A 22,947-nucleotide genomic window follows, 5' to 3' on the forward strand; every position below is an offset into this window, starting at 1 on the left:
AAAGCCAAAAGCTCAAAGCATCTGGTATTCCCAGTCTCCCATCCAAGCCCGGCCCTGCTTAGCTTCCAAAATCAGATGAGATAATAATAATGAATTTAAAACAAATACTTTCCCTTTTAAAAACAATTCTCTTTGTCTCCAAAAGTTCAGTCTTTTTTCCATTTTGCTTATAACCTCTTCCCAAATCATGTCTCTTGTTCTCATGTCATCCTTTCAAAGTGTTATCCCTAAAATCTTTCATTCATTCCTGTGCTTTTTAAATTCCCATTGTTTTTCTAACGTATCCACCTTCCCTGTCCGCATATATGCAGTTTTGTCCATATTGACTTTAGCTCCTGTACCTCTACAACATTTTTGGAATATTACAGTTTTTCTTGATTGCTAAAACACTGTAACCAATCTTTTGAACTAAAATTCCCATTTTTTCAAAAAGCACACCCATTTCTCTGAACTATAAACACTAGTCCCCTGCTTTAACACATGAGTCAGATTTAGTGAACTGTTACTGCAAAAGTCTACACACAAATCCCTACATTTCTCAGTGCTTACACCATGTGGTCATTTAGGAAGCACTAGCATTCAATGTTGTTCACTCAAGTCTGCAAAGTTTGAGCTCAATTAGCACACAATTACCCAAGTGGAAACACTAGGAGTCGAAATTTATCACACACCAATCAGAACCTAACCTGGAGATAAAAGGGCCAAAGTCACATTACAGTTTGGTGCATTTCTCAGATTAGAAAGGAAATTCTCAAAACTACTTGTTCAACCTAAACATTATCTAGTCACTTGTGCACATCATAAAATGTTTCAAATTATTTTTTTGAACAAGTTGTGTTTGCTTTGCTACATTCATGCAACTGATTATGCAACTGATTTGTCTGCAGTTTCCTACATTATCAGTTCTTATTGGCATGTTGCTCAAAATGTATTACATATATATAGTTCTCTGTGCTATAGTTTTACCCCTCAAAACATCAACATCAAGCTTATCCTATATGTCTTTACAGTAAATCTAAGTACATTTTTTTATCTATTTGTCATAAACTGTCAAGCACATTCTACGCATTTCTATTAATTAGACCTTTTGCAAATTTCAAGTTGTAAATGTTCAAGTGAATATTGACTCACTAATGTCGAGACTACAGATCAACCAATGATAAAGCAGTTCTCTGAAATAGCTCAAAGGTACATCTCAACATCTCATTAACCTTCAGTTGGAAGCATATATAGACAGGACAATACAAGTGTTAAAAATTCTGACTTTGCCCATATTTCTTTTTCTTTTCTATTTCACAACGACTTTGTAATGTATTTTTATTTTGTAAATTTTTTAATCTTTATATTTTTTTTGTCAGACCACTAGTAAAAGTGTAACTGTGTATCCTATCCAGTCTTTTTCAATCAATATCCCTCATACAGTAATGTGTAATTTCGAAGAGGAAGAGTAGGAGGTGAAAGAGGAAGAGGAGGAGGACAACAACAACGTGGAAGAGAAATAGGAAGGGCAGGGGCAAGGGCAAGAAAACAAGCAGTCTCATATATTTTAGTTGATGCGTGCCAGGGTTGGATCAGGCATGTAAGAGGATTTTACCCCTGCTGCCTGTCAAGAGCCAATTTAACTGATGTTTAGGAGGTTCTTTGGCCTGTCCCAGACCAAAGACAGGATGCTGAGGCAGAATAATTATTTTTGTTGTTGTTTGCTGTTTTGTACTGTACTCTACAGTACAATAAATTAAGAATTAAAACACTTGCAAATGCATACATTTGTTGTGTTCATCATGTGATTTTTTATTTTTATTTTTTCAAGCAACACTTATTACCAGTTTTCGTAGTATTGTTTTGAACTGATCTCATCAGTGTGTAAAACTGTGTTGTAGTGTGTGTGTTTCTGAGGGTGTGTGTGCCATGTCAAAGTTTGTTTTTTCAGCAAGATTGAGTTGTTTTGAGTGGAGAGCTTCATTTTGACCTGAATATAAGTTTGGATATATGAATATATCATCTGCATTTTGGAATATTTTCTGCTGCATTTCTTCCTTTTCCACTAAAACTCCTTTTATCTTTTTTTCTTTATTTATTGCTATTCCTAAAAGCAACTAAATTAAAAAGTAATGCTGATAATGGGCATCCCTGCCTTATAGTTTTTGAAATCTCAATGTAATCAGTTAAAAACCCACTTACTTTGTATAAAAACATTTCATCCATGTAATAAAATTTTCTTCAAACCCAAATTTTTCAAATTAAACAAATGTTTATGCTCTACTCTATCGAATGCTTTTTCTAGATCTATACTAAATAAATATTCTCCTTCTCCTTTTTATTTCATATACCACATTAAGTCTCTAATATTTGTTACTGTGTCTGATATATCTCGATTTAGGGCACCATATGCTTGATTTGTTGTTATAATGTTTGCAATTACTTCTTTCAGTCTGTTTGCCAAGATCTTAGCCAAAATCTGTATTTAGCATACTCAATAGCCTGTAGTTTTTAAGATCTTCTCTATACCCTTTATTCTTATAGATACTTTTAATCATTCCTTTGTTCATACTTTCACACATTTTTTTTCTGTTTAAATTTTTTTTTTTTTTTTTTTTTAAATAAATAAATTATGCAAAATAGATGTTAAAATATTTTTAAAGAAAACTCTGATGTTAAGCCATTTAGGCCAGGACTCTTCCCATTGTTCAACAACTGACCTATAGCTTCTTCAATTTCCTTTTCCAAATTCATTTCTTCTTCTCATTGCTTGTTTAAAAGTATTTCTTTACTTTAGTTTGCTCTTTGCATTCCTTTTGAATAATCAATGGATATTTTCTTAATACCTTTTTTCCAAGTTATCCCATCACACTGTTTTTGCTTTTTCATATAGAATTTTGTTTATACTATTTATTGTGAAAATTTCTATTTGCATTTTGTAAGACTCATTTTTTCAAAGTTCTGCATTAAAACCCTCACCCCTGGACCTCTCTCAGCTCCACCAAGAACAATGATTATATTTATAAAGTCATGATCACTTTCCCTGAGCATTTTATAAAAAACTGTTGAGAGGAAAGTGTCTTAAAACAAAATAGAATTTATTTGGTTTTATGTAACAGACAATGTTCTCAATTTGCCTTCTGGAATATTCTCTTTTTGCTCTTTTTTTTTTCTTCCATATGTCTAACAATCTGTGTTTTTCCATCATTTTCTTCTCTTTCTTCTTTTTTTCTCTAATTCACTTCTCCCCACATCTGCTCTATAAACAGTGTTGGGGAGTAACTAGTCACATGTAACGGAATTACGTTATTTAATTACAAAATAAATGTTATTGTAATTAGTTACAGCTACTGAGAAAAAATGTGCAATTAAATGTCACCTTTGAAAATGTTAATGTTTACAAAGGGGGTTACATCTGAATTATCACACACACACACACACACACACACACACACACACACACACACACACAAACACTATTTCTTGTTATGATTTTAAATCTGTAACTCAGAATGATCTCAAAGTAAATAAGAGGTGTTAAGTCTGAATTTGTGGCATCTGCGCTTAAAATAAATTATTACATGCCTCTGTGGAATGCCTAATTGTAAGAGGTATGTTATTCCAAGGTATGTTATTCCCTGATAACAACTAGTAAAAGCTAATAAAACAGACTCATCCAGGCAACTTAAGTCGGCGCTATACACTTGATAATTTTTCTTGGTGGAAGCTTTGCGTTTGGTTAGCTAATAAAATATTAAAACTCAATTCAATATTATGTGTACAATTTCTTAATTCTGTCATCCTGGTATCATGGACTTGCTCTATTGTTTCATACAAACGCAGCTGCTGCCATTTTGTTTTGTACACTGTAGTGGATTATAAGACAACTAACAAACTAGTACTGTATGTGCTAGTACTTAATTATTTATTTTGGTGAAATGTTGTGTAATAAAAGTGGTATGACTGCACCATATCCCTTAAATGTCTGTCTAATTTGAACTTGCCACTTTCTAGCAGCTAATTTCTTCATGGAAGCTTTGTGTTCAAATATTTCAATACTTTTGTGGCCAGCAGCTGTGTAATAAGTGGGATGATGTACATCCAGCCAGTTGTTATCACAAAATAAAGATGTATATTACCCCTTACTTACAGTTTTTCACATTTGCTGAAACACTAAACCCCACCTAAACCAAATTCTCAATAGCCTAAACCAATTTGTCAACTAAATCACTCTTTCTACAAAACCTTAAACAAGTTTAGGCAGTTTAGACACTGCTTGCCGATCTCACGCACTCTTTTTGCAAAACTCTAAACACATTCTCACTCACTAAGAAACAATTTGCTCTGTGATGAACTTGTGATGCAAAACCCTAAACACAAAAAAGCAAAAGTTAAGCACAACTGCAACACGACTGTCATCGTTTACACACAATAATTCAAAATTCTTCATACTTGTTTCTAAATATTTAAATATACAAAATATAAGACAGTTCAAAGTGCACAGCACGGGTGCATCTGTAAATCTGAGAGGTACAGAAGAGTGTGTATATGAGTGTATATGTGATATACTGTACAGTATATAGTAATTATTTTGCAATAAAAAAAAGTAGAAAAAAAATACACTCAAAAGAAATCACACCTAAGTCTGGTCAATATACCCAAAACAAAAAGGAAAAATACACACATATATGTATGAATTTATATATATATATATACATAATTTTTTATATATATAATTTTCTACTATTTTTATTATGTTTTGTTTATATTTGTTGAATTATTTGTACCATGCTCGTTTTTTTTTTTTTTTTGCTTGTGAAGCACTTTGAGTTGCATTCTATGTATGAAAAGTGCTATACAAATAAATTATTATTATTATATAGATAGACAGATAGATAGATAGACACATATGCGCACACACACACACACACACACACATATATATATATATATATATATATATATATATGTACGTATATATATATGTACGTATGTGTGGGTTAGGGTTATATATATATATATACACACACGTACATATGTGTGTGTGTGTATGTTTCCTTTTTTATTTTATTTTTTTGGTATATTCACCAAACTTAGGTGTGATTTCGTTTGAATGTGTGCATGTTTTTTGAGTGTATGTTTTTTTGTATCTTTTTTATTGCAAAATAATTTCTACATACAGTAAACAATGCACAGGGCACTGTGTTCTCCATGTTTGGATGTAGTGCCTAATGAATGATCTGTATGCGTATAGTATTGACTAATATGTGTATGATTTGAAAGCTTTGTTTGATTTTGAGTACAGGTGTAATGTTTTTGAAGCGATTGTTTGATTTTGCCAGAGGAGTCAGGGGTTCTGTGAATTTAGTTTGAACATTTGGATTTGTGTTTAAGGTTTTGAGAAAATGAGTGATGGTTTCAAAAAAATGTGTTTTAGCATTTCAGAAAAACTGTATTATAATCTTGATTCAAGTGATGAAGGATTTTGAAAGTCTGACAATAATCAGTGTTGTGCTACTGTACTGTTAAACCTGCCTGGTTTAAATGTTTCAAAATGATTAACAGTTAAAAATATTAGAAATTTAAAAAAGTAATTAAAAGTAATGTTACATTACTTTAATAAACTAATTAAAAAAGTTACACTACTTATAACATTTTAAATTGGGTAACTTCATTTTAAATTGGGTAACCTATTATATTTCTAAAGTAACCTTCCCAATACTGTCTATAAACCATGCAATCCTCCACATCAATTCTTTCCAAAATAGTATTAAAATCCCCAAGCATCTATTAAAACACAATTCTCCTAGGTCACACCTCATCCCCTCTTGGGATCTTTCCATTGTCCTCTTTGGACTACGGAGGGATCCCTTTGAGCTGCTTGATTCAGTTGAGCTGAAATGTCTGTCTCTCAAGACACTCCTAATCGCACTCACTACCATCAAGTGTATGGGGGACCTGCATGCATTCTCGGTCAACGAATCATGATTGAGATGCTCCGAGCAGCTCTTTGTCTCCACCACCCAATGGGCCAAACTCTAAGGCGTTTTGAAGGTTACGCATTGAGCTTAATTTGTCCTGACATGCTTGCCTGTCAGCATTTGTACCTTAATTATGTAATGCAGTTCAGGTTGTGGTGTTTTCCATAGGGACCCCATGACATCAGTCGACATAATGTCTCGGTTACATATGTAACCATCATTCCCTAAAGGAGGTAACGGATACGTTACGTCCCTCATGCCGCAATCCTGAAACCTGAATGCGTCTCGGCTCCTCAGCACAAACCTGAATGAGTGGATGCACGCCGCCATCTTATATACCTGTATGTATGGGGGAGTGGCTTGGCATTCCAATTCTCATTGGCTCCCGAGTGAGACCCCATGACGTCAGGCGACACAACATCTCTGTTCCCTCCTTCAGGTAAGGAGGGTTATATACGTAACAGACAATCGGTGATGGGAAAAAGTGTGTTGGTACTGGATCGGGCAGGCAGGAAGAGGAGTTTAGATTCATATGTATTAGTAGGGGAAAATAGGTTGAGAGCGGGTTGACTAGTTGGGAAGGAGAAAATTCAGAGAGAGCAGATAAAAAAGAAATATGGGCAGATAATGTCAGTTCAATCTCTTCACCTCAGAAGACAACTCTCATTGCCCAACATTTGAGGAAACGAGATGCACTGGCCCACAAATTTCCCAATGCATGCCTGTATACCTTTCCCCCTCTTAATTTACAATGCCATATTACTAAATCTTTGGGTCCTTTATAATTGTTTGTATTTAATTGTAGATAACAGGTTTTCTCAAAATCATGACAATAAAGTGTATGTTTACCCAAAAATGAAAATGTGCCATTAGCTGAAACCGTGGCCCTTAATGATTCAAGTCTAGTCTTAATCAACCAACCTTTTTACAAAAAGCATGAGAAACCACAAAAACTTTATTTCTTTAATTTAATTTGCTTTCTGAGTAAACGGGGTGCTGAAAAAGTGCTGGCAAAAACCAGCATCACAGGATCATATTCGTTGGCTCATTTAGAGTCAGAGTGACTCCCAGGTATGTCCAAAACTGAGTTTCGGTCGAGCAACTTGTAGATTTGTGCTGCTTAAGCCACAAACTGTTTCAGAAATTTTAGCCTGATTTGGTGAACTGGTTCAACTAGTTTACCAAAATAACTGTCACCCATCTGACCCACATGCGCATTGAACCAGACACATAAATATTATTCTACCCGTTAGATTAAATACAGAGCATGCAATACTCTGGCATGCAGCACAAGTGTATTTAAATTCTAAGAATAAATAAATAAATAAATAAACAAATAAACATTTTACTGTAGGTTTAAAGCCATTTTTGATCAACAGATAAGTATATTCATTCATTCATTCATTCATTCATTTTCATTTGCTTATCCGGAACTGGGTCGCGGGGGCAGCAATCTAAGCAGAGATGCCCAGACTTCCCTCTCCCCAGACACTTCCTCCAGCTCTTCCGGCGGAACACCGAGGCGTTCCCAGGCCAGCCGAGAGACATAGTCCCTCCAGCGTGTCCTGGGTCTTCCCCGGGGCCTCCTCCCGGTGGGACATGCCCGGAACACCTCCCCAGGGAGGCGTCCAGGAGGCATCCGGAACAGATGCCCGAGCCACCTCAACTGGCCTCTCTCGATGTGAAGGAGCAGCGGGTCTACTCCGAGCTCCTCCCGAGTGACCGAGCTCCTTACCCTATCTCTAAGGGAGCGCCCAGCCACCCTACGGAGAAAACTCATTTCGGCCGCCTGTATCCGGGATCTTATCCTTTCGGTCATGACCCAAAGCTCATGACCATAGGTGAGAGTAGGAATGTAGATCGACCGGTAAATCGAGAGCTTCGCCTTACAGCTCAGCTCTTTCTTCACCACGACAGACCGGTACAGCGACCGCATTACTGCAGAAGCTGCACTGATCCGTCTGTCGATCTCCTGCTCCATCCTTCCCTCACTCGTGAACAAGACCCCCAGATACTTAAACTCCTCCACCTGCAGCAGGGACTCCCCACCAACCTGAAGAGGACAAGCCACCCTTTTCCGACTGAGAACCATGACCTCAGACTTAGAGGTGCTGATTCCCATCCCAGCCGCTTCACACTGGGCTGCAAACCGCCCCAGTGCTCGCTGTAGGTCCTGGTTCGAGGAAGCCAACAGCACATCGTCCGCAAAAAGCAGAGATGAGATCCTGTGGTCCCCAAACCAGACCCCCTCCAGCCCCTGGCTGCGCCTAGAAATCCTGTCCATAAAAATAATGAACAGGACCGGTGACAAAGGGCAGCCCTGCCGGAGTCCAACACGCACCGGGAACAGGTCCGACTTACTGCCAGCAATGCGAACCAGACTCCTGCTCCGGTCATACAGGGACCGGACAGCCCTTATAAGTATATTGAATGAAAACTTTTAAAGACAAGTAATTTCCTGACAATTAAAAGCATGCCTGAATGCCGTGAGATTTTATACTAAATAAGTAAAATAATAATAATAATAATAATAATAATAATAATAATAATAAAAGAAATAATGAGAAACAATGGAGGAATTTTAAGAGTTTTTTTTTTTCTTTTTAATAAATTACATCATTCTGCCTGACAGCTGAATTGTATTTTTCTTTAGTAGCTACATTAGAATAAAATATGCACAGGCTTTTTGTGAGATCAGAACAGCAATTGTACATTAAATCATATTTCACTGTGTCTGGACAAAGCCCATCATAATCAGCAACAACAACAGTACTTCACATTTTGTAAATGTGAAATTCTCTTCTTTTGTACACCAATTACTCCACAAAAAAAAAAAAAAAAACAATAAAACACAAAACAACTGCACTGTATTCTAAAAAATACAAGATGTTAATCTCTAATAATATTATGCCAAATATATGTCAACTGTATAAACAGGCCTTAAACGTATATGTAAGAATATTTTGATGGCTACAGAAATGCCATGCAGTATCAAAGGTCCAACCTGTAAAAAGTCTCCATCAATCAGGACAACACATTTCAAACTAGGACAGGGAAATGTCATTGTCCTTATCATTGCTGGTGGCGTCAGGAAGACTTGTGTCTGTCAAGCATTTTCCCATAAGTGTTTGTTTTGTGGCTGATGATGGTTTATTGAGCTTCATGGGTATGAAGATGTTTGAGGCACAGTGCTCTTTCAGATATTCCCCTCCATTCTCCTCATAATCATGACGACTGATCCATCCCTGAGCTTCAGCAGAGTTTGTAAGTGCCCATTCACATGCCCCATACCAAGCGTCCAGAGCCGGTCGTTGCGCAAGAGACACCTACCGAACAGAAGACACATTATCAGATCTCCCTTTAAGATTCCATGCATTTGTGTCATATAATGCACATTTTAATAACATAGCCACTAATAATAATAATAATAATAATAATAATAATAATAAGAAGAAGAAGAAGAAGAAGAAGAAGAAGAAGAAGAAGAAGAAGAACATCCTTTGAACCTGAAAAACCAAAAAGCCTTTTTAATTTTCATTTGTAGAGACACTGTACCCCCATAATCTAGGAAACAATAGTTTTTTGGATCACATACAGAATGACTTTCGTTTCTAAAAATCAGACCTTAAAATGTGACTGGAAGGGTCTGATTGTGAGCAGGTCCCTCTGCACTCTTTCTTTTAGTCCGGGGTACTGCAGGTTTCCTCCAGTCAAAAACACATTTTTCGTAAGAGCCTCCTGCTGTTCAGGCGGGTACCTACAAACACACACAGAGCAAAAAAAAAACAAAAAAAAAACAGAGCACTGCATTACTTGGTTTTTCAGGTTGGATTCAAACTGAACTTGTAACTATTGTATACAGTGCATTTATACACAGTGCACAGCATAACTGAGTACACCCCTCTAAAAGTTAAAATTCAGCAATTACTCTAGACATGTTAGGGTTCTTTGGTAACTGATCAAGCAGGCTTGTTGGAACATTATATCTCCAAAGACAAATGTCAAAATTATTCAGGAAAATAGGATTTTATTATCAAAGTGATAAAATGTGTTGCGAAAAGGAGAACACCCTCCTGAAAGTTACTAAATAAAACAAAACAAAAAACATTGTACTGTAGATTTAAGGCAATTTTTGATCAACAAGTAAGTACACTGAATGAAAACTTTTAAAGACAAGTAATGTCCTGACATTACATTAAAAGGGTTGGAGTGAGGAAGTTATGAGATGGTTAAACTAGAGTTGTCTAAGTATAAAGACAGTGTTTATCAGTTATAACTTCTGGCAAGAAATGGCGCAAACACTGGACAAAAATGATTACATTTAGTTTGAAAGTCTAGGAAAAAAAATATTAGATTTAATAGGTAATGTTGGGCTGTACGCATATGCTGAGTCGCTTCAGAAAGCGCGCCAGTAGTGCTTCAACAGACAAAAACACTCACAAATGTCAAAATGTTTTGGCGAGTTACTTTGTAAACATAGTCTTAACTGAGTTATAAAGTCTTAAATGACCGTAAAGAGAAAACTGGAGGAATGTCAGATCTGTCTCATGAGTCATGAGACATCACTCAACTGTTCTAGTCACCAATTAACTTTTGTAGCTTGAATAAAGATTAATCCATATAGTTTATGCATAGACAATTTAGTTTATGTGAAGATTGTTTTAAACTCAAATTAAAAGTTGTTCTATATTTCAGATCCTATTAAAATGTTAAAAATAATGGCTATCAATTATGCTGTAAAGCTGAATGGCCATAATTAATAGGTAAATTGAGGGAAAATGCATTTATGCACTTTTTTATGAAAGTAGCCTAATTAAAATATACTACCTTTATGTTGTTTCTATATTAATTTGGAGGTTCAATATGAAATTATGACAATATAAATAAATATGCGATTAAATATAATTACAGAATTTTTTTTTTTTTTATTGATTGACAGACAGCACTAATGTTAACCTTTAGATGTTGCTGTTGGCGATATTTATTTTACTGCCGAATATGCATTTAATTTCTAATTTTGGGCTGGTTTGGGGTCAGTTTGGCAGTTTTCAAACATCTAAACAAATGTGATCGAATGCAATTTCATATGCAGCTTGTCAATGAAACATGGTTCTATGACCAGTAGTAAGTTATGCATAACCACTTTCATAATCGCAGAACGATTATGAAATCATTCTGTGATTGTGAAAGCTGTTTTGCGTAGCAGTACACTACGGCTTTGTGTAGTAAATGCTGCTGTGGGGAATATTTGGAGTTCAAAGCCCTCTGGCCTTTGGATGGAGATTTACTACTGAACACAAAACTGAGCTATTTCATGTGCAGCTGGTCAATGAAGCAAAGAAACAGCTGATAAAAGTGTAAGAAAAAAATATTATTTAGCCCTTGACTCCCTGGAGGCATTTCAAAAATTGTTGTTCTCTTAAGGGCCATACAAAAAATAATAACGCATAATGCTAAAACTGTAGAACGAACAGTTTAATGGTAGGTATCGTTTGATAGTTCTCTCTTAAGTGGTTCCGTTGCCGCCAACATTAAGTCTGAGTATGATTCAGCGGGCTACTTAACGCTTTTATTGTCAGGAAATTCTAAAAGTCTTTAAAAGTTTTGGTTCAGTATACTTACCTGTTGATCAAAAATAGCCTTAAACCTATACACTTTTTTTTTTTTTTTTTTTAGTAACTTTCAGGAGGGTGTACTCATTTTTGCAACACAACATTTTATCACTTCGATAAGAAAATATTTTTGCTAAATAATTTTGACATTCTTCTTTGGTAATTGGTCAAGCAGGCTTGTTGGAACATTGTATCTCCAAAGAATCCTAATATGCCATCTAAGTAAAAAGTAATTGCTGAATTTGTTAAGTTTTAGAGGGCGTGCACTCATTTATGCTGTGCACTATATATTTCAATGATTTCTCTCGCAATTATATTGTTGGGTAATTATACTGTATATAAAATGCGGCCATCAGGGAGCCGCTATTGATATGCTTGGCGTTGAAATCACGTTTGAATGCACGCTCGCTTTTTACTTTCACTTTTCAGATTCGCAATCACGTACTCTGTGTATACTACGGAGCGGCTAGTCCTTACCACACATTTTACAAGATTAGATGTTTGTCACTGGTGCTCAGGATCTGCAAATCATTCACCATCATCCTATTAGTAATCTCTCCTTACTCTGCTTATGAGGAAAGTGAACTTTTCTGTACTGTAATGTAACAGGCTACCGCTAACAAGCAGCTAACCATGTCCCTTTAGTGCAGTGGTCTCAAACTCAATTCCTTGAAGGCCGCAGCTCTGCAGAGTTTAGCTCCAACCAGCTTCAAATCACACAGGCTCAAATTTCTAGCATTTGTGAAGATTAGGGTTGGAGCTAAACTGCAGAGCTGTAGCCCTCCAGGAATTGAGTTTGAGACCAGTGCTTTAGAGGCTACGTAGAATGCGTTATTCCTTTTCCTTTTCTTTCCAAATAGGAATTCACTATCATAGCACAGAAACCACGCTTGTTAGAATTATAAATGACTTGCTTTTTGCGTCAGACCAAGGCTGCATCTCATTACTAGTTTTACTTGATCTTAGTGCTGTGTTTGACACTATAAATCATAACATACTTGTGGATCGATTACAAAACTATATGGGTATTTAAGGGCAAGCTTTAAGATGGTTTAGATCCTACCTGTCTGACTGTAACCAATTTGTTTATTTAAACAGAAAATCATCTCAAGTAATGCCAAGTAAAGTATGGAGTGCCACAAGGATCTGTCTTAGGCCCTTTGCTTTTTCAATATACATGTTGCACCATGGTAATATTATTACAAAATATGAGATTAGTTTCCATTGTTATGCTGATGATACTCAAGACTAGATGAAACTTCTAAATCAGGGGTGGGGAATGTTGATCCTCGAGGGCTGGTGTCCCTGCAGAGTTTAGCTCCAACCCTAATCAAACACACCCGAACAAGCTAATGAAGGTTTTCAGGATACGGGTTGTTTCTACGCCAATTTTTCTCTTTTTGCTTTTCTGTTTCTGCCATGTGATGGGAATCTCAAGGGAACTAGGAATTACACAAGTTTCATTCTGGATCCAGCCTCTTATGGACTCAAGATGACCAAACACCTGAGAAGAGATGATGCCAACCTCTACAAGGTGCCGACAACCCTGAACCAATACACAAAACTACCTTGCTATAAGTTTGAACGTAACATATAATCATTGCTTTTAATACAAGTTCATGATGCGTTCAAAACATATTCATGAATACACGTTTGTTTGAATACATGTCATTAACTGCATAATTTTAACTGGACATTTCTGCCATATGAATATCACCACTGATAACACTACTCCCAAATCTAATGTGGAAACTTTCATTTTCAGTGAAGCTGCTCTGCAACGATTTGTATTGTGAAAAAGTGCTATACAAATAAACATGAATTAAATTAAACGGTAACCAAAATTAATTCTCTGCACTGCTTACAGTATCCTTTGATGATGCTTCTATTTTACTTTCAAACAAGGGATTATTAAAGGGGACCTATTGTGCAAAATTCACTGTTACATGCTGTTTGAACACTGATGTCAGTCCAAACTACTTTTTTTTTTTTTTTTTTTTTTTTTTTAATAATCCCTATAAATCAGAAGCAGTGTCTGAAAATAAACCGTTTCAGATTTCTCCACCCGACTAGTAACGATCTGCCCTATTTGCATTGACCTAACACTGATTAAACCGCACATAGTCTACCATGTATATATCGTTGCTATAACTCCTATTTACTTTTTGGTTTTGGATGTATCTCCAAAGACTCTCGGCATCTGAGCCATGGAGAAGATGGAAAAGACTGAATGCATTTCATTTATGGAAGGAAATGTGTTGAGTCTTACATTTGTGCAAATTATTTTATGTCATCCTGCTTCGTAAACAAGAGTCAGTCCAACACAGGATTTGCAGAAGCTGATTCTGAAAGTTGGGTCAATACCAGCTGTTCATGCTTAAACATCATATGAAGAGCAAGTAAGAATCAGCTCGTAGTTTCTGAATGTTTCCATATTGCATTTCAGGATGTGCTTGTTAGCATGCTGTATGGCTAGTTTGGCTAAAATTACCATGGCCTCTGACTGCATTCACAGAGAGCAGAGCTATGTAGTTTTATCCTGAAAATGATTACTGTCTGCATATTTCATAAATAATTTCTGACATTTTGGCATTGGGACATTCTCCAGTTTAGTTGTAGACGGACAACCAGAAGCATGAGCTCTAAAGGCTCCATCCCTTTTCTGGAAAGGGGGTGGAAGCAACATTTGGATTTAAAGGTTTACACACTAAAACAGCTTATTTTTCCTCACACTCAAAGGCCAAATTTGACATGCTATAATAAAAGATCTGTGGGGTATTTTGAGCTGAAACTTCACAGACACATTATGGGGATGCCTGAGACTTATGTTACATATGTGACCCATGCTGGCAAAATGAGACGGGCTAATTTTCAGCTACAGACAAAAATGAGTGAAAAATTACAATTTTGATAAAATTCAAGCACTTGTCTAACAATTTCAATGCTCCAAATATTAATTAAACATCTGAAATGATCTTTATTTGTACATTTTCTGAGAGGAGTATCCGTTTCCCTGCTTGCTTCTCACACTGCTGCTGCTAACTGACATAAATCATGCACATAAAGGCACGTTGTGCAACATTGGTAGGTGATTTTGCTTCAGAACCTTCTGAAAACTTAACTTGATTTTTCTCAGAACTGACTTTGCCGACTTGGGTGTAGCTCAGTCATTTTTCATCCAATTTCAACAACATGTATATCATTTTAAAAGTTCTTTTTAGTAGAGAATGTAAAATAAATAAATAAATAAAATAAATACCTCATTTTTGAAAATGTGTTCATTGTGATTCCTTTTGCCAGCACAGGTCACAAAAGGGGCATAATAGGTTCCCTTTAAGGAACTTAATTGCTCCTACTATGCTGCTTACTGATAGTAAGTAAGTAAGGTAGTTTATGTAGTAATGTTTAGGTATGGGGTAGGGCTATGCAATCAAGAATATGGTCATGCATTAATATTTCCTTTATAAGTACTGATAAACAGTCAGTATGCATGCTAATAAGCAACTAGTAATAGTGAAGTGTTCCCAAATCTAAAGCGTTACCAAAATCTTCATTTTTGAAAGAAAACACTTGTTATATGTGTATATCATATGAATCATAGATTGGATTTAAAAGTGTTTTGCTGAGACAGATTCATCTGCCCAAGTGTAAATACACTGATATAATATACACTGATATAAACACACATCTGGGGATAAAAACTGCTTACTGTTCCAGAACAAACTGCATTGTCTCCATCAGGCCCATTTGCTCCTCTCCGATCAGAGATGGCTGGAATAAGATCTCTGGCACACGCAGACGCTCTGTGCCCAAGAACAGCTGATGGTACTCGGCCTTGTTAAACAATGGCTAACACAAAGTAGATCAATAGAGCAAAACTGAGACCAGAGGAAATAACACAAATACAACGAACAAATCTTGATGTTTTCATGAACAGTGCAGTAGAGCAGACTTTGAATGATGTTATTCATTGACTTTACTCTAAGATTACCTGGATCGCACTGGTAGTTTTTCCAGGCTCATCATTGTCCTGATTTAAATCTGGTACTATTTCACTCCCATCTTCTGTGGGTTGCTCCACCTCTGCAGTCTGATTCAACACCACCACGTACAACAAGTTTTGCACAAAAAGAAATCGTATTTGCAAAACAAGATTATTATTCCCAGCCCCATTCTCTCATGTTTTATTATTAATATCTAGTAATTCACGTGAATAAAAGACAACACTTTGAGATCACAAGGTCAGAACCACAAACAAAATTATGTCTGCATCCACAAACCTCAGCCTTCATGAGCCTGTGCTGCTCCACACTCATGCTGAGTTTATGGATGTAAGATTGAAGCTCCTCAGCTGAGTCCATGTTGAGCTCCACCAGACTCCTGTGAAACAGTTCCAGAGAGCCATCCTCCAGCAGCTCCTGATAGGAAAATTTTATTGTTACCATGTGCATATTGGAGCTCAGCGTTTCATCTCTCTGCATGTAAATGCGTGTACCTGCACAGACAGAAGCGTTTCTAGTCGTTTCTGGTCTTCCTGCAGTTTCTCTTCTCTGCGACGACTGTTAATTTCCTGTAGTCGACGAAGCTGTTGTGCTTTCCTCTCGTTCCTCTCCTCGACGCTCACACAAACACCAGCTGCCCGGCCTGAAAATGGCAGCTGCACACGGTGAACTTCCCTCTCGTAAAAGTTAGGACTTCGCCACTTATCCAGCTCTGTTTTACAATTTATGAAAGCATGAATACAGTGGTGGAACACACTTAAAGCAGTGATGCAACAAAACTAATATTATACTGAAAACGAAAAATTAAAATGATCTACAATTAGGGCTGTGACAGTGGCAGATTTTTTCCACCGTGGTGGTAATGGACCAACTACCGTCGGTGGCACGGTGTTGATATATAATTTTGAAACATAAACGTCTATTTCCCATTACACTGGTGCATCCATTAAAATATCTCAGTTTTGTTTTTAAAAGTAACGTGGTTATATTTCTTTTTGTTGCTTTATAAAGTTCATTTAGAAATGTCTTTGGAACATTTTTGTTTGTTAAATTAAGATTTTCGCCCTAATGAAATTAAGATTGTAACGTAACGACCAAGCGGCCAGAGGCAGGCAGTGAGTTGATCACAGCCTACGTTTGATCAATTTTGCCTTCTCAAATCATCACGACTAGCCTAAAATAAAATCTTCAAGCATATCACAATGTTATTTTAAACGTTTAACTTAGATAAACGCACTATGCGCATACAATTGTTTGTTGGAGAGTGGAAGCTAAATGCGCTTTCAGGACATGGAGGCGCCAGCGCAATCACATGCAAAAATTAAATACGCCGTAATCTTTGCTCATAAAGGTAAGCATTATGTATCATCCGGAACTGTAAAGAGTGTAATATTATTTGCGTGCACTCACAATGTTAACAAAATGTTGTGCTTTTGTAAAAATAAAGAAAACAAACAAGATGCACTTTCTGATGTCTCGGTTTTGGACAGGAGCACTGCACAAAAATGAAACTAAACTCAGCGAATACTTGCCTTACAGATAAATATAGTAATAATTTAACGCTTTCTATAGTTATACTACTTTAAAACTAAAAAAAAACAAAAAAAAAACAAACACTGGCTCAGAAAACACTAGGTTTTTTTTTTTTAATAATTCATTCAAGTATGTCCTTCCGACACATTCCTAGTAATTACTTTTCCCGGAGTTTTGCAAGCTTTAGCCTATTGTGTGCGTATGAACGTGGATCTCTTCCAGCAGCTGCGAAGGCACTTGCACTCACTGCTGCTGCCCGCGGGGACACTAAACACGGCCACGGCAGAATAATTGTTGTAGAAACACTGTATTTGATGCTTGTTATAGATGTGTGACATCACATGCAGTATCGCCGGGGGCAACCAACCACCAACCATAGGGCTGTGTCATTGCGACTGTCACAGCCCTATCTACAATCAATTAATCAAATGTATGTAATAATTAACACAAAACACTGAGTTGTATGCAAACATTTAAATCGCACAATTTTTTACTTCCTACAAACTTCATTTATTGACCAAACAAGTTTTCCTCTAAATTGCTGAAATTATTTTCTTGCAATTAACGGCAAAATTCCAAGAGTGCTGGTTTACCGTGCTGGTAGTCTAGTGCAACATAGCTGTGCTGATGCAGTAGCTCCTCCATACGGCTGAGTGTGATGGCAGTCTGGTTTGCAGGGTATTTCAGCTGCAGCAGTCTCTGAAGGTATGCCGTGGCCTGACCTCCACCCAAATTCACACGCTTACAATTTAAAGCATCCAGCCTGCAATTCAAATCACACATAGGTAAATCATAAGGGATTAAACCATTTAAATAGCACATAATAGCAGCTTTTATATAAACCTTTTCCAATTTCTTGAAGAAATTTAATATTTTCTGTTCATGAGGTGAACTGGCAAGGCTGTGTGTGTGCTTAACACATTTTAAGGTCATTTTATCTCTCTCCCTTTGTTGTTTTTTTAAGCTTTTGAGGTGGAGTTTTTTTGTGATTTTATTTAGCAAGTGTTAATATTTTTAGGAGAACATGGTAAGCCTGTGGACATTTCTGGCTGCAGCTTCAGTTTATAGCGTACAGAACAGTTGAAAGTCATGGCTGTGATGACAAGGGAGTTGTCCTATCGATTACACTTGGAATGTCATGAAAATGTCAGTGTCAAACTTCACATGATCTTTCAGAAATCATCACATCTTAAACAGGCAACCACGGTGTCCTCTTTTATATCTCTTCTTAAGACTCACTTTTATTGTATGTCTTTTTTTTCTTAGTCTTGATGGTATTTGCTGCATTTTTATATCTTTTTATTTTAAAGCACTTTCTAACTTTGTTTTTAGAAGGTCCTATATAAATATAAATAAATGTAAATGTAAAGAAAATGTTGAAAACAGTTGTGGTGCTTCATATTTTGTGGGGAAATAGGGATACATTTTATTTTTCAGGATTCTTTGAATAATAGAAAGTTCAATGAACAGCATTTATCAAATATATTCATTTAATTAATTAAATCATTTATTAAATAGAAACTTTGTAATAATTTTAATGTCTTATCTTTTCACTCAATTTTAATCACCATGATGAATAAAATTAATTTCTCTCTCTTTTTGTAAAATCACAGATATTTCTGGTATCTGGTATTGTTTCCACAAAGATGTTAGGCAGCAAAAACTGTTTGACATTGATAATAAATAGTAAATGTTTCTTGAGCAGCAAAGCAGCATATTAGGAATGATTTCTGAAGGATCATGAGACACTGAAACTTCTTTGTAAACAACAACAGACTTATAAACACTTTTTATGATGAATGCTGCAGTCCTAAATGCAAATTAAAGCAACCCTATCGCAACTAGCATTTACAATAAATTGCAACAGAAAACACTCTTCTGTTAACTGTACTGTTACAGCAGACATGTAGTGCATCAGACTACAGCCTATATACCTCTACTCTCATCACAACCGTTGCGAATTTTATGTAGTACTAAGAAATCTCAAATTGTCATCACCATTCAAAGTTCAAAATTCAAACAAACAAACAAAAAAAAAAAAAACGTTTCAGTGCTGATTCTTCTCACATTTGGCACTTTGAACAATTGTAACTCTTAACTGCCCTGCAGAAGGCACTGCGAGCTCGTACAGCGCTCTCAGGACCATTCCATCCGTGATGTATTCAAAAATATAACCTTTTATTTATTTATTTTTATTTACTTAGTTATTTAGTTTATAAATAACCAGTAACCAGCATGACACTGAATGGGCTTGTGATTTTTATAACCCGGCACTTTACATGATGTACTCTGCATATAAATAAGTAGGGGGACAATATAGAGCCCTGTTGTACTCCTTTCCCAGTTGTAAACTAATTAATTGTTCCATGTCCGGTACCAACTGTTGCTTCTTGACCCACACATAGGTTTCTCAGGAGAGAGGTTAGGTGGTCTGGTACTCCTATTTCTTTAAGAACTTGCCATAATTTGTTGTGACCCAAATGGAACAACATAACACAGTAATGCCTGAAGTCGAACTAAGCGTATTATATGCATGTATAGTTTATGATTATTATGTAATTTTCAGACATCTCAGTTTCTTGTTACATTAAAAATAAATAAATACATAAATACTTAAACCAACTGTTAACTCTAACAATACAAAATAATTGTATTTATGTAATCTGTGGCTAGCTGTGCATTGAATGATTTTAAAGCATGACGTGGAGACAAAGAACCATCCGATATGCAGCAGAGTTTTAGCATTTTACAAGCTTTATTTAAGACAGAGATGATGTAGTCGCTAAGATCACATTTATTTAAATGCATGAATGATGTTAATTTGAATTAATTATAGGGGGGGAGAGAGAGAGAGAGAGAGAGAGAGAGAGAGTTTATTAACTTAAAAAACAGATCTTGCTTTCTTGTTGATGTGAGATATAATGTAACGATTCAGTACTGAAGCAATTATATTAATAAAATTCACTTTTCTGTGCTTCTGGACATTTCTGTGTGTGCTCTCAGCACTATCTCCGATCTCTGTATGTGTGTGCCTCAGTGAAACCAGCGCATTAAAGGTCACCTATTATGCCTATTATTATGTTAAAAACATGCATGAGTTACAGAAACACAATCAGTTACAGTGTTTCCCCTGCCATTATATTAGGTTTGCCTCTGTATGTATGAATGGCAGAGACACGGTTTTGTTTACAACACAAATACTGAATCACACGTGACGCTCATGGTAATTTTCACTATCTGCGTTTCAATATATGACTACATAAATGCATGGACTTAATCTCCAGAGCTGCTGTGAGAGTCACTTCATGTGAATTTTACCGTTTAATTTGAGAAAACTAGCATTATATCATGCATTTGTATACACAAAAACTTCCCGGCAACCTGTCAAAATAAAAGTGTGGTTTAACATGTAACAGAAATATATTAGTCTTGTATTACTTTTGTACAGTATAATGTAGGCGCTTATATATTCCTATTTCTGGCAAATTTAAAAAAAACTATTAAATGATAAAAATAAATATTACAACAAGATTAACCACCTAATTGTAAAATAAATAAATAAATAAATAAATAAATACTACAAGCATTATTAAAACTTTAACAATATTCACACAATTTTTCCTCCATGTATTAATTTTAACAGTAAACCTCTGTTTGTTTGGCAAAAAATAAAAGGGTTTAATATTAATTTTATTAAAAATAAATAAACGTTTAATGCCTTCATTTGATTATTAGAAAAATTAAAACAAGAATCTCTGGGAAAAAAAAAAAAAAAAAAAAAAAAAAAAAAGATTATAGGGCCCTATTGTTCAAAATGTTGAAATTGAGATTTTTCACTGAAATAAATGTTTTTGTCATTACACAGAGTAAAGCACTCGGTTCTGGGTACTGATATTCCAGCTATTCCAGCCTTCCCTGTGCACTTTATCTTCCAAATTGGCACACATTTAAATTGACAGAACTTGAAAGCTGAGACGGTGATGGGTTGTGATACCTGCCATTAATGAAGGGCAGCACGTGGGAGCAGTGATACCCTGATGACACCACAAGTCCCGTAGAGGGCAGATCTGCTCCATCACTGACACTGTTATAATAGAAGCTGAATAGACTGTCCACACCATAGGCCACCCGTGGCACTCCGTAACACTCAAAGAGCAGCTCAGACATCATCTGTCTGCAGTGAAGTGGGTTACATGGTGGCTCGGAGATGACCACAGGGTGATCCACATGACCCTAAGGGCACAAAGGTGACGCATGTTATTTTTGAACAGTTTTCATTTTGACTGCCAACTTTTTTTTTTAAGTATGTGCTGGAGTAGCATGTGCAGATCAAAAGGCGTGCGGTAAATGAAAATGAAACAAACCCACAAATTTTACGATTTCTGTTATCCCACCATGCTAAACCCTGGCTAAATAATCTAATTTAAAAACGTGTTTTGACTTATCCAAGTTCTTCAGTATTTTTGTACATTCTGAATTATACTAAATTAAATTAACCTAAAAATAATCATTAGGGGAATGTTCTGTACAGTTATTTTTCCATTTATTAATTAACAAATAACCACCCTGCAATGTTCTGGAAACGTTATTTTATGGTTGCAGGTGTACACAGGTGAACTTCGAAACAGCAGCGTATAAAATACCGAATTGATCAAAATGATAGTATCTAACCATTTAAAATAAAATTCACACTGGTATTTTTCCAGTACCGGTATACCACGCATCCCTACACACCACTTGAGCTTAAAGTGGGCTGTATTTACATTAATAACTCTGATCAGTAGTATACACAGAGTACGTGCGATCGCAAATCTGGAAAGTGAAAGTAAAAAGTGATTTTAATGCCCCACATATTAAAAGCAGCTCCCTAATGCCCACAATTTATATAGAGCATAAATACCCAATGATATAACTGTGAGGGAAAGTATTGAAATACATTTTTTCTTCCATCTTGTATTTATTTCCTTTAGGGGTTCAGTAGTACACGCTATTTCCTTTCCAAACATGGCATTCGCATTCGGCAGGTTGCGGGAGTGTGCGTGGGAGGGTCCCTCGTTCCCTCCCTTAGGGAGAAATCATGATAGCGGCTCAATATCATGTCATGTCATGGTCTATCGGCCTATCCCTACTTGGATCTATCCAGCTGATCCCACAAACTCCGATTTCTATCGTTAGCTTAATCTGACACTACTGCATGAGTTCTCAACCAATGATTCACACACAGAAAATAATAATAATAAAAAAAATGAATAAACAAATCTGGAAATAAATACATTTGAGAATAGATAAATATTTAAAACATTTAAAAATAAATGAATTTAAATATAAAAATAAAATGAAATAATATGTAAATAAAAAGTTAAAAAGAATAAAAAAGAACAAACAAAAATTAAAGCTGCAAGCAGCGATGAACGGGCCCTCGCACCCGGGCTCACCGCCGACCGGTGGCTTTAGGGAAAGAGTGAACGGTGGGCACTATGCTTTTAACATAGTAAATTTAGAAGGAATAGGAGTCATTTAGATGTGTCAAACTTCCTGCTGCCAGCTGGTGGCGCTATGCCTATAACTGAATATTGGCATGTAGACGTCTTCAGGTCAGCGCTTTGATCAAACATATGAATTTTGGTGCAGATTGAACATGGTATGCTTGAGTTAGTGTAAGACAAGTCATTTCCTGTTGCCAGCTGGTGGCGTTATAATTGTAATGGAATATTGGCCTTTAGATGTGTTCAGGCCAGGACTCTTATCAAACACATGGAGTTTGGGGCAGATCGGACATTGCATGCCTGAGTTACAGTAGCTTCCTTTTTCATTGCATTAATAACATGCTTTAGCACTTAG

The 22,947-nt window shown here is 36.1% G+C and overlaps 2 protein-coding genes across 3 annotated transcripts in view; both read right to left on the minus strand.

Moving 5' to 3' along the window:
* Nucleotides 1–7,383: 7,383 nt before the first annotated feature.
* Nucleotides 7,384–8,092, minus strand: LOC127171283 (uncharacterized). The gene has a single exon (XM_051119826.1). The coding sequence runs from the start codon at nt 8,080–8,082 to the stop codon at nt 7,384–7,386; it is 699 nt and encodes a 232-aa protein (XP_050975783.1). The 5' UTR covers nt 8,083–8,092.
* A 474-nt stretch (nt 8,093–8,566) lies between these two features.
* Nucleotides 8,567–22,947, minus strand: part of actr5 (actin related protein 5) — a 28,873-nt gene continuing 14,492 nt past the window's right edge. Inside the window, exons 2-9 of one of the 2 annotated variants that reach the window (XM_051119893.1) lie at nt 21,101–21,339; nt 17,700–17,869; nt 16,068–16,216; nt 15,853–15,990; nt 15,564–15,662; nt 15,282–15,421; nt 9,585–9,717; nt 8,567–9,286 (exon numbers count right to left, since the gene is read on the minus strand). In XM_051119893.1, the coding sequence (XP_050975850.1) occupies nt 9,005–9,286; nt 9,585–9,717; nt 15,282–15,421; nt 15,564–15,662; nt 15,853–15,990; nt 16,068–16,216; nt 17,700–17,869; nt 21,101–21,339 (1,350 nt within the window). In that variant the 3' untranslated portion in view covers nt 8,567–9,004. Of the gene's footprint in view, nt 9,287–9,584; nt 9,718–15,281; nt 15,422–15,563; nt 15,663–15,852; nt 15,991–16,067; nt 16,286–17,699; nt 17,870–21,100; nt 21,340–22,947 lie in introns of both variants that reach the window. The other variant, XM_051119892.1, reaches the window with a different exon arrangement.

The sequence above is a fragment of the Labeo rohita genome, chromosome 9 (assembly GCF_022985175.1).
Source record: "Labeo rohita strain BAU-BD-2019 chromosome 9, IGBB_LRoh.1.0, whole genome shotgun sequence".
Lineage (NCBI taxonomy): Eukaryota > Metazoa > Chordata > Actinopteri > Cypriniformes > Cyprinidae > Labeo > Labeo rohita.

Coding starts and splice junctions, on each gene's coding strand:
- LOC127171283 (XM_051119826.1), bottom strand. CDS start 8,082: ATGGGAATCAGCACCTCTAAGTCTGAGGTCATGGTTCTCAGTCGGAAA.